The following is a 12213-nucleotide window of genomic DNA, read 5'->3' on the forward strand; positions in this document are numbered from 1 at the left end:
TTAAAAACAACCACCTTCCACGTAATGTAGAGAGTTAGAAAGAGGAGAGACAGCACACAGGGAGATAGTCAGGGGACCACTGCATTAATTTGAGTCCAAAGGGGGGGGGGTCTGAGGAAACAGGACTTGTGGCCAATTGAACGCAGAATTCAGGGAGAGCAGGGCTCAAGGAGTCTCACGCGTATGCCTACGCAGCCCGGTGCGTGGGCTACCCCAGGCCGGAATAAAGAAACCAGAGGGGGAAGAGAAGGAAGAGAAGGCCGGTTTGGGGGACAGCAGAGTGAGTTATGCTCTGACTTCTGGGCAAACTGGGTAAGAGGGGCAGGACATTGAGACATCACACGTGGCGCTTGGGAGAGGGCCTGGGGAGGCGACAGCGTCCTTGGGAGCCGCCAACATTGAAGGGGTGGGAGGAAGTTGGGAGTCCACAAAGGAGCAGGTGAGGATTAGCTAGAACAGCAAAACAAAACAGAGCAGGAAGCCACAGGGCAAAACCTTCAAAAGTGCCTAACGCTATCGAGGGGTCAAGGAGAGAAAGGGGCTGACAGTGTCTGAGGCTTGTTAACAGGGATCTTGGAGGACGAGACTTGAGAAGAGGCAGAAGAGGAAGAGATAAAGGCAGAAATCAGGACCCAGTGGGCAGTGGAGGGGAAGGCAGGCAAAGAGGGACAGAGAGTGAGTGTAGCTACTTCTTCCAACACAGCACGGCTGTCGCCACAGGAGAGTGAGCCGGAGTTACAGGGAACTGAGCAGCTCAGGAGATGGTCCTGCTGTAAGAGGGGCAGGTCACGTGAATGTGCTGAGGACAGAACCCCAGCAGACAGACAGGCAGAGACGGAGAATCATGGAGAAAGAGGAACTAACTGACAGAGGTAGGAAACAGCATGAGATGGGAGCGGGGCTGGGGCTGGAGGGGGGAGGAGAAACGCCGGAGAAGCACTCCACCTCAGCCACCTTCACAGGGCTACCCTTTCTCACCTCCTCTAACCCTAAATCACAGGGCCCAGCTTGGGCACAGAACGAAAGGCACAATCCAGATGGCAGCTGCCTGCTCTGCCCGCCTGTGCTAGGACTGTGGACACAAACGGAAAGAAAGGCAGCCCCCCATCTCCCCCCACCCCGCTGAGGAAAATGAGCCCCAACAGGAGCAGAGCGAAGAGGGGAGAGGACTGGCTTAGTGGGGGATGACACGGAGGCTGCAGACCGGTCCTGGGGCTTTGACCACACGCTGCCTGCAAAGCGGGAAGAAGCCCAGGAGTTTCCGCGGGTGCAACTCAGTTACCTGCCAAAGGCTTCCTCCATTGTACAGCGGGGCTGCAAAGCCTTTGTCCGGATGTCATTGGTAATGTTTTTCCTCTCCTTAAAGTACCGGCAGGAGCCCTGGATGCCGTCCTTGTTCTCGAGGATCATATGGATGGGGTAGACATCCTCCAGAGGGACCGGGTCCCTCCTGGACTCCAAAATCCCAGTTTCCAAATCGATTTCTTCATACCTAAGGAGGAAAGTGCAAAGAGGGGCCACAGCTCAGCTTCAGACATAGCGCCTCTTGGGCATGTTCTGACAACCTCCCGCAGAGATCAGAGGGGGAGCGAGATCCCCAGTCTTCCTGCCTTACAAATGCACAAGCAGTGTTCTCTGCCCCAGAAAACAGACCTTTCCAGGAGCCCCTCAACCCACTCCGGAAGCGGAATGCTGGAACTGGAATCACCATACTGGCCCCAGGCCTGGCCTTTTGGCTTTCTTCCAAATCTGGGGCCTTGTCTCCAAACCACCAGGCTGGGTAATGATTCAAGGTTTTCCTCCTTCAGATGTCATCGTTCCATCTCTCTTTAGTTACCGCTCTAGGAATCTTCATCCATTTTGTACAGTTTCAAATTACCACTTGCATGTTAACAATTCTCACCATTGAATCCTCAATCAATACTGTTTTTTCCCCGAACATCAGTCCTGCTAAACACCTCAAATTCAGTGAAATCAAAACCAAAGTTATGCCGGCCTCTCCCGCAAGTCCCTTCTCGGCACCACATTCTCTCAGTCGCCTCTTATCAACCCCAGAGAGACCGCTGTTGCCTTGTGTTTCTTCTTTTTTCCAGGCAGCCAAGTTTTTCAAGTCTCCTTAGAAATCTTGCTCCCATCCTGCACCGGTCTAGTTGAGGCCAAATTCCTCATACACTTTTCAACCCTTTCTTGCTCGCCTTCTCTGTGACCTCTGCACAGTTTAACCCTCCATTCTCAGGTCACCTCTTCCCCAGCTTCCAGGACACCATTCTGGGCTGCTGCCGCCCTCGTCTCGCCAGCCGCACCTTCCCAGTCTTCTTTCGAAGGTTCCGAGTCCCCCATCCAGCCTTTACATGGGGTGCACCTCACCTCTTAAGGTTTCTAATCACACTACACCCTCTTTCATGGATGATCCTAGCCAACAGCTTTATCTTATATTAATTTTTGCTTCAAAAGACGCATTAGAGCTGATGGTCCGGCTAGGTCTTATTTTCAGGAAAAGACGGTACCAGCCATAAGGGATGGCTCCATGTGACTAGCTTTGTCCCTCCCTCTGACCTGCTTTCACTCCCATGAAACCAGATGTTTACTAAACAGAATCTCCGCTTGCATAACCCCAAGCAACTGCAGACACAATGTGTCTCAGGATACATTCAGCACCTTCCCTGCCTCCCCCCAAACGCAACCACTTTGCTGCCCTTCTGTGTTCCTACCACACTGAAGGGCATCAGTATTCACCCAGGTCCCCGAACATCAGGAACCAGAGGGCATCACCTTTGATTCTGACTTTTCTTTATACCCCACATCCAATCAGTCACCAAACCATCCGGATTCTTCTTCCCCCGTCTTGATTCCATTTGCCTCTTCAGTCTCACCCTCTCTGTGGTCAGCTAAACCATGACTGGTAGTTCGTGATTGGATTACCGCAAATCTCTCAACTTCTCTCTTTGCCCCTAGACTAACCCTCCCTTCAGAGGCTTCCAACTCTTTTAACATGTTGCTTACGGATCACGAGAATCTTCGGTTTTTTTCTGAGCCATGCGTTAAGGACGGATAACGAGAATTCTCGCTTTTACTGTTGACTCTTTTCACTTTGCACATTTTATTGAATTATTTGTGTTTCGCTAATAACAAAGGAAGCTGCTTTCTGCAATATCACACCAGGAGGGATTACTAACATCATAGGTGAGTAAATCCTAAAAAATTCCATAGAAAAATAATAAATGACATACAAGCATTTACACTTTAAAGAGAAGAGTGCATTTTAAAGTAGTTTCTTTTAAAAACCTGCCGGAACAGAGGGGTATGAGGGATTTAAACCCCGCCGTACGCAACGTGTTAAGTGGATGGAAAGACCACGGATAAACTCTCCAGTCCACTTTGGTTAAGGACAGAGTGGATTCTGTACCTGGACTTCCTGGATTCAAATTCTGGGTTATGCCCTCGCTGATTGATGACCCTGAACAAATCACTTAACCTCTGCACTTCAGACAATGGGGATAATAACATATACTCCCTACAGTTGTTGTAAAAAACAACTTGCTGTATGTCAGGCTCTTACAACTGTCCCAGTTCACAAGAAGCACATATAGACGTCAACTGTTATTCCTCATGCTCTGCCTCCGGTTCCGCACTTCAACCAAACTTACTTTTCGTCTTCCAGGCTTTCCCATTTGTTCTCTGTCCAGAATACTCTGCCAAGTGGCCATCTAAATCCAACCTTTCAGCCTTGTTCTGGACAGTATTACCTCTGGGAAACTCTCCTCTCCTGCACAGTATGGTTTAAAAGCACAGACTTTGGAGACAAATGGCCTGGCTTCAAGGCAACACTCATTTCCTTGTAACTGCCATAACTTTGGTCAGGTTACTTAAACTCTGACTGTGTCCTCTTCTGCAAAATGGGGAAGATAACAGCACCCACCTGAGAGGGGCACTGGGAGGATGGAGTGTAATATCCTGAAGTTCCCAGAACAGGCTCTTAGAATGGTATATGCCAGGCCAATCATAAACACTTGATAAATGCTAGCTGTTATTATTATTATTGCTAAACTTGTTGTTACAAAGCTCTCTAGTTGCCTTAGGGCCTCTAGTCCAGCACAGAACGAATGCCCCATATCGGTTTGTTGAACACAACTGTCTCTAATCTTTTTTCTTTTTTTAAAATTTTTATTGGGGAATAGTGTGTTTTTCCAGGGCCCATCAGCTCCAAGTCAAGTCTTTGTTTTCACTCTAGTTGTGGAGGGCGCAGCCCACTGGCCCATGTGGGAATCCAACCGCAGGCCCTGGTGTTACCAGCACCGCGCTCTAACCGACTCAGCCAATCCGCCAGCCCTCAACTGTCTCTATCTTGATCTGACTGCCTTCCCACTCCAAGCCTACCTTCCACTTTAGAGGAAATACTCTTTGAAGCTGGAAGGATATCCCCCCAATCCTGCTCGCGATCACCCCAAACATACGCATGGACATAATGGGACAGCAGCAGACGACCCCCTAAATCCATCAGCCGATGACGCCCAACTCCGTAAGGCGCCTGGGCCCTGCCAGGCCCGAGGGACCCCAAATAAGCGTTACCCCGCGCCCATCAACAAACTGCCGGTTCTCTGTCGGCTCCACTCCTTTCCTCCGCCCCCTCCCGGCAGAATCTGGTCCCCTCCCTGCTCCGTCAGACCCCTGGCCCTGAGCTTGTCCGCCCGCCCGCCCGCAGGGCCAAGCCGCTGACCGGTCCTGGAGCTGGAGGTCCGGTCGCTCCCGAGGTTCCGCATAGAAGCTGATGCCCGGGTGCGTGGCCAGCGCCCTCCACAGAAACTCCTGCGTGTAGGGCTCCAAAGGCAGAGGGAAGGGCGGCACTCGCGTCTCCAGACGGCTCCACAGCGCGGGCAGACAAAGACCATCGAGCCCCTCCAGGGCCACCTCATCCAACAACGACTCCAGCGCGTCCATTGCTATCGCAGTGCAGCGCCTGCGCACCACGCCGCTCAGCGCCCCGGCCCAGTGCGCATGCGCACAACGACCCGCAGCCCCCCAGGAGGCGGGCCGGACCCGGCGACCGGAGGAGGAGTTCCAGCGCTCCTGCGTGACGTCACTCCCCTTGGGGGCGGGCTCAGTCAGTGGAGCTCCACCGCCATTGGTTCGGAACCCCACAGTAACCAGGGGAACTGCAAACAGTGCAGAGGCCGCTTCCGGTTTCGCACCCGGAACCGCCGCCTCTAGGGATGGATGGTGAGTGTCCGTGGGCCCCTCGGAGAAGTCAGGTAGTTACCCTCCCATCCCCCCCGGGCAGACTCCTAGGCCACAAACCCCTGGGCCATCACTGCCTGACCCACGGTGGCCTCCGGTCTGAGGGACGGGGAGCCTAGGGGTCGGGGGTGGGGCGACGAAGCTGGGGGGTGTGGTCAGTGTTTGGCTCCTTTGCCGAGCGGTGCTCGTGGGGGAACCCGGTACTGGCCGTGGGCTCAGCGAAGGGGTTTCGGGTGGGAAGGGAGAAGTGGAGGTCTGAGGAGGGTCTTGTGTGTCCTACGAGTGGGTATTGTTACCCGAGAGTGGGCCCTTCTCCGAGCGACGTCCAGGCTTGGTTCTCACCCCGCGGGTCCCGCCGGGCGGAGTCCGGGCCGGATTCCCAGGCTGGGGTGGAACCCGGGCCTTGGAGCAAAGCTGGGATCTCCGGCGCTCTGGCTGCCGGACCAAGGGCGCTCTTAGGCGCCGTGTCCAGGTTCTTGGCAACTCCGGCACAGAATTGAACGAGATACCGAGGTCAAGTGGTGAAAGAGCAGTTTATTAGAAGAAAAAGCACACTCCAAAGGGTGTGGAGTGGGCCCCCGAGCAAAGGCAAGGCTGGCGCGACTGAAAGGCGGTGACTGGGCAGGACTTGGAGTTTTTATCCCCTTTTTTTCCCCTCTAGAATGGGCTGTTCCTTTCTGGGCATGGGACCACTTGATTGACACCTGTGATTGACAACAGGCTATTACCTCATCTTTTTAGGCTGCGCATGTTCCTTCCCAGAATCAATCTGTTATAATGAACTTCTGGGCGTATGTATGATATTATAACGATCCTTTACTAAGGCCCAGGTGAAATGAATGTTGTTCTGGCCTTTACTGCGCAGGTGTGAGTGGCCGGTTTAATCTAGTTGGATAATTTGTACCCATTTGTTCCTTGTAGGGGTAGATAATTACAATGAAAAGGGGAAGTTTTGGAGAGAGGGGAGGTCTTTTGGATGGTAATGGAGAAACCCAATGCCTGTCTCTAACTGCCTGCCTTGTTTTCCCCTTGAGAGATGTGATCCCCATCGAATCTCTATAGGAAGTTGAGGGACAGGAGGTCTGTCACGCGGGGTGGCCTGTGGGGTCTCTGCTCCCGCTCCCCACATGAGAACGCAGGGCATGGTGAGGCCAAAAAGGAACACCCACGGAGCCATAGATAGGGGAGTCATACCACTATATTCTCTCTGGCGGCTGGGTTGGAGAAAAAGGAGGCGGGGGCCACACCATTCGCAACCCTCACTGCATCGCTTGCTAGCTCAGCCACCATCTTCTTGCTAGCCCCCATTTTTTTGCTAGCGTAGCCACAGCAGCTATATTAGTGGCCAATGGCTCACTGGTTACAGCTGACGGCCAACTAGCCACAGCTGATGACCATCCAATGACAGTTGATGGCCATTTACTACCTGAGCCAGCACCTTTCCACGTGAGGCCGAGAGCCTGGAAACTGCACTCCTGGCTCTGTCCCCACAGGGTCTTTTCTTCTGTATCTGCTTCCTGCTGGGCAGGGGCATAGAGCTGTCCCTACCTATTGGGGATTCACGGAACTCTTGCCCTATCTGATCTTAGATGAGAGGAAGGGGTCTTGAGATCCACCTGGAAGACCGTGTTGGCTTCTTTGGTTGGGACTGGTGATCTTGCTGGGGTATCCTCTGTATCCCCAAGGCCCCTAAATGAGGAAAAATAGATTTTAATTAATAAATTTCTTAAGAGCAGAGCTCAAAGCTATTGGTGCAGGGTGGCTAAGTGATGAAAAATCCGTCAGCTCTTATGGAGCCTGTGGCCATTCAGCTGGTCACTCAGGTGGTGTCAGTTGTCCAGGAGCTGGGCCCGGAATGGGTTGGAAAGAACATTAGGCTTCAGTGATTACAATCAACAAGTATAAATCACAAGTTTTAGGGTAATTATTTAAAGCAGGAGGTAGGAGATAAGAAAGTGGGGAAAAGGAGACTTAAGAAAAAGGGAACTTAAAATTGCTATAGGAAAGAAAACTTAAAGTTTTTTAGTGGCGGGGAGGGCTACTCGCTTGGCCCGGATCATTTCCCACCTGTTCCTATGTTATGTAGATTTAAGCTGGAGCCAGGAGTGGATCCCATACAGGTGCAAAACCTCTCCCAAGTCACAGAGCCAGCGCTGGGGTGAAGTAAATGGAAGCATTGAAACTGGTCTGCATAGTAAATGTATAGGAAGCAGGATCATTAAAAGGCAAAGAAAGAAAAGAAAGCTTTTAAAAAGACCAGAGAGCCAAAGAAAAAGGGATCTTAAAATCTCTATAGTGAGGGGTCTCTCCCATATCAGTATGGGGGTAGGTAAGCGTCCTGTGGGGAGAGAAGTCACCAGCTGCTGAAAATGGGACTTGGTAAGGGGCGTGGAGGGGACTAGGGAATGCTCTCTGTGCTTCGATGTTAATAACGGTCACTGATCAGTGCCAGGAATTCAGTAAATGCCGTCAAGCCACACCTTGCGACGCCGCGTAACAGCCCTTTGATTCGAGTGTTATCCCATTTCACACATGAGAAAACTGAAGCTCAGAGAAGTTGAATAACTTGCCCCAAATCAGCCAGCCAGCAAGTGGCAGAGTGAGCAAGGAACCCAGACACGTTGTCTCTGGAACTGAGTGGTGGGGTCTGAGGTTGTGAAGAGAGTTTAGAGGCCCTTTCATTCCAGAGGCTGCAAATGCAGATTACTGCAGGAGCAAGTTAGTGGGCTGAACTGGGCTGTGACTAAAAAACAATTTCTTCTTGTGAAAGGGAAGCTTCTCATGTAGCTCCAACCAATTATTTTCCTGGCGCACTTTTCAAAATACCGTGTGGGCCAAGCAGTCACAAGGTCAGATGCCAGCTGTGGCCCCCCATGGAGGGGGTCCCTGATTAGAATCATGGAACTGACAATTGGAAGCGATCTAAAACTAGGCTACTCTGATAACTCATTTTGTAGAGAGAGATCTAGAGAGACTGTGCTAGAAGCCAGGTGACTTTCCTCATTTTACCACTCTCCCTCACTTCTGGAGAATTTGTTCTTTTTTGATATCCACTTAATGCAGCGTGGAAATTTTTTTTTTTTTTTTTACTTGAACAATCTTAGGTGCTTAAAAGACGACTTTGCCCTTTGTACTTCCGAGGTACTATAAAAAGGTCATTTGCCAGACTGCCGTGTGGAAAGGTCAATTCTCAAATCTCTTTGGTCTCAGGATGCCTTTATAGTCTTACCTCAAAAGAGCTTGTTTATGTATATTCTAGCTATGATATTTACCATGTCAGAAATTAAAGCTGAGAAAATCTTAAAGCATTCATTGATCAGTTCATTTAAACAACAATAAATCCATTACTTCTGAACATAAATAATACTTTTTCATGAAAAACAGCTGTTATCCCTCCCCCCAGTTAGTAGGAAGAGTGGCATTATTTTACATTTCCTCAAATCTCTTTAGTGTCTGGTTAAAGAGAAAGCAGCTAGAGTCTCATTTCTGCTTCAGCAACTAGACTGTTGTGCTGTTATGTTGGCTGATGTATTTGAAGAAAGTCAGGCCTCACAAATACACAGTTAGAACAGGGAGTGTTTTAATTGCTTGTTCAGACAACTATACGTTCTTTGATACTTTACCAAAACTTAGCAAGTTGTAGTTGCTTGGAGGTAAGTCACAATGTGGCAGCTGAAATCATATCGGTGAACTTTTGTACTCTGTTACATTAAAATCCATTGGTCTATCTTGCTCTTCCACTGAATGTTTTACTCAGGTGTGGTTTTATAACCTTAGGCACTGGTCATTTGGAAAAATTATTACTTCATTGAGTTATGCAAATCTTCCAAATCTTGACATTGGAAATTTCATTACACAATATCAAATGGCATATTACTACACAATATCAAAAAAAAATCACATTCATTAGTATCACCACTCTTTTATTTTTTTAAATGGGTTTAAGTATTGGAAAGCTATTAAACTCAAGGGAGGAGTGGAAACAAGTTTTCTACTTGTTTTAACTTGAAAGCTTGAATTTTATCATTGGCAACAAATACTGTCAGTTGTTTCCTAAAAGTGAAAAGCTTCTCTTCTTTCATATTTGAAGAAAATGTCTGCCAAATACCCAAATCTGAATAACTATAGTTTGTCTGTTAGCTGTTCTTTCAAGTAAAAATGACATTCTGTACAATATGTGGCTAGTTCAGCTGGCAACCCACACAGGTGTTTTGTGGGCTCAACCATTGTACTTTGGCAAAATCATACATCGTGTGTACTTTTCATCTTACACAGAATATTTACAAATGTGTACTCGTGTCTAGCTTTAATACAGTTGATTTTTCCTGTTTCATCAGGACATTCTTAAATGAAAATGTTATTTTGTTTGTTTTATTGTGAGTACATGGCTGAAAACAGAATGATTCCTCATACAGTTTGGTGCTACTGCCTGTAACCACCTAGGCTACAAGCTGTTTTACCTTCTGTTGCTTTTGCATCTTCAGTGCAAATATCAACACAGTGAAAACGTCTTAGAATTGGGATGAGAATAGTTTTGTCCTTGGGAACCCCTCTTCCTCATAGGATCTGCGGAACACACTTTGAGAAACATTGCTATAGGCCATTTTCAAGAAGTCTGCTTGGTCCCGTCTAATTGTTACCATCTCAGCTCTCTTGGAGCTTTATTATGGCCCAATGGAGGAACCCGTTCGTTTTCAGATTGGTTACAAAAAGGAAAACTTTGTTCTCTTGAAGAAAGAATTTGCCCTAAGGTTCGATTTAACACTCAAAGGATCTCTTTTTCCATTTCAATTTTTAAAACTTTTGAGTTATACACTATTTTATAGGCATATATCTATTGGGTAAAGTAATGCATAGCCTGATAAACTGTGATTCTAGCCAACTAGGTAAGCCAAACTGGCCTTATTAGAAAGATGTTTACCTGTGAAAATCACAAAAGCTTACTTCAATGTGTACCAAGTATCGCCAAACTGAATTGTAGTTTGGTTTACTCTGTATGTCCAAATCACCATAGCTTTTCACAACATTTTTTCTGGTCCATTGTTTTGACTTTGGGCAGGTTTTATCCGGCTCTGTGATGCAGTGTGATGTAATGCTGATAGGTTTGAGGGTTTCCGTAACCGCCCTGGATTTGACTCTCAGCTGTGTCCTCTGACCGCCCTGAGCCTCGGCTTTCCTGCCCATAAAATGGAGATGGTGATGAAACTTACCTTGTCTTGTTTGGTAATAATGGAGGGATATTTCCCTGTGCTTCCCCAGTGAGGTAGGTGATGTTGGATCTGCCGGCAGTTTCTGGGTGTGGGCAGAAATCGTGTCTTGTGAGACCGAAGAATGGAAACATGGACCCAAGAGAGGCAAAGAGTTTTAAAAAGAGGATAGTTTATTGAAAGCAAAGAGTCAGAGCTCCAGAGCCGGACGGGGTCCCGAATGGGGATGGCCCATGACTGAGGCAAAAGCTCTTACTTACTTTTATATCTTCCCTTTCCTGTTTGAAGAAGGGAACTGGCACCTTCTAATGAAATTCATCTACCAGGTTTGTTCTGCTGGCCCATTCTAAAGGAATTAGCAAAGTAACCCAGTCTTACCTATCAGATCTGTTTCATTTGTCAGGCCAGAAGGAATTTTATGATTAATTTCAAGGCCTTGTTACATTATGTCCTGGAGCGAAGGAGTGATTTCAAAACTCCTGAAGAAGTGATTTCAAAACCTGGAGTTTTAGGCTATGGCTGTCTTTGTTTATTCCACCAGGGACCTGCCTGTCTACCTAGGGACGTGCTAACTATCCTGTATCAGTAACCTGGTGAATCCATCGTTGTGGATTCAGTGAGGCTGCATGAATACGCTGAACACCAGGTCTAGCATATGAGGTCTGATAATTAAGTTCGCGAACTCATCCTAGAAAAAGTGCTACATACCTCACTGCTGAATATCACTACGGTCACCTTTGAAGTGCTCCTGAAGTGGGAATATTTTTCTGTGAGCCCCCAAATGAGGTAGATGATGTTGGATCTGCCGGCATTTTCTGGGTGTGAGCCGGGATTGTGTCTCGTGAAGCCAAAGAATAGACACACAGACCAGGGAGAGGCAAAGAGTTGTACAGGAAGATAGTTTATTGGAGGCAGGAGAGGAGACTGTAGCTCCCTAGTGGGAGGGGGTCCTGAATGGGGTGCCCAGTGGCTGAGGCAAAAGCTCTTACTTTTATACCTTCCCTTTCCTGCTTAGGTAAGGGGGCTGGAGACTTCTAATGGAATTCAGCTATCAGGTTTGTCCTGTTTGCCCATCCTGAAGGGATTAACGAAATAACCCATTCCTATCAGATCAGTTCCTTTGTCCAGCCAGAAGGGATTTGAGATTATTTATTAACCTCAAGGCATATTCTCATGCCTTTGTCCTAGAGTGAAGGAGACATTCCAGGATCTGGAGTTTCAGGATATGGCTGCTTTTTTGTTTATTCCACCAGGGACCCCACCCCCTCCCCCTCCCCCCTTCCTCCTCCCCCCCTCCCCCCCACCACCCCCGACCATACCCCCCACCCCTGTCTACCTAGCAGTCATGCTAACTAACCTGACTCACTTTTCTTGGGAAGCTATGCACTGACGCCAGTGCCTAGTCCACCCTTCAAAGCAATGTTGGAACTCTTTCTGGAATGGCCATCAGAGCTGTCGTCCTATTACCCTTGATGTCCTGAATGTCATCACAGTGTTTTCCTTTATCTTCGGGTAAAGAAAGAAGTCACTGGGGGCCAGATCAGGTGAGTAGGGAGGGTGTTCCAATAGTTATTTGTTTCCTGGCTAAAATCTCCCTCACAGACAGTGCCCTGTGAGCTGGTGCATTGTCGCGATGCACGAGCCGTGAATTGTTGGTGTAAAGTTCAGGTCGTCTAACTTTTTCATGCAGCCTTTCCAGCACTTCCAAATAGTAAACTTAGTTAACTGTTTGTCCAGTTGGCACAAATTCATATTTGTACCAAAATGATAT

The 12213-nt window shown here is 48.3% G+C and overlaps 2 protein-coding genes across 11 annotated transcripts in view; one reads left to right on the forward strand and one right to left on the reverse strand.

The window, feature by feature from the left end:
• GTF3C1 (general transcription factor IIIC subunit 1) overlaps window positions 1-4985 on the reverse strand; it is a 65922-nt gene extending 60937 nt beyond the window's left edge. Inside the window, exons 1-2 of one of the 3 annotated variants that reach the window (XM_074322765.1) lie at window positions 4718-4985; window positions 1283-1492 (exon numbers count right to left, since the gene is read on the reverse strand). In XM_074322765.1, coding sequence (XP_074178866.1) covers window positions 1283-1492; window positions 4718-4938 — 431 coding nt within the window. In that variant the 5' untranslated portion in view covers window positions 4939-4985. The remainder of the gene's footprint in view (window positions 1-1282; window positions 1493-4717) is intronic. The other 2 variants (XM_074322764.1, XM_074322763.1) reach the window with 2 other exon arrangements.
• Window positions 4986-5147: 162 nt separating this feature from the next.
• The window catches only part of KATNIP (katanin interacting protein), a 151532-nt gene continuing 144466 nt past the window's right edge, over window positions 5148-12213 (forward strand). For 2 of the 8 annotated variants that reach the window (XM_074322772.1, XM_074322773.1), the window contains exon 1: window positions 5196-5217. In XM_074322772.1, the coding sequence (XP_074178873.1) occupies window positions 5211-5217 (7 nt within the window). In that variant the 5' untranslated portion in view covers window positions 5196-5210. Of the gene's footprint in view, window positions 5250-12213 lie in introns of all 8 variants that reach the window. The other 6 variants (XM_019754670.2, XM_019754669.2, XM_019754672.2 and 3 more) reach the window with 6 other exon arrangements.

This window comes from Rhinolophus sinicus, linkage group LG18, assembly GCF_036562045.2.
Source record: "Rhinolophus sinicus isolate RSC01 linkage group LG18, ASM3656204v1, whole genome shotgun sequence".
Lineage (NCBI taxonomy): Eukaryota > Metazoa > Chordata > Mammalia > Chiroptera > Rhinolophidae > Rhinolophus > Rhinolophus sinicus.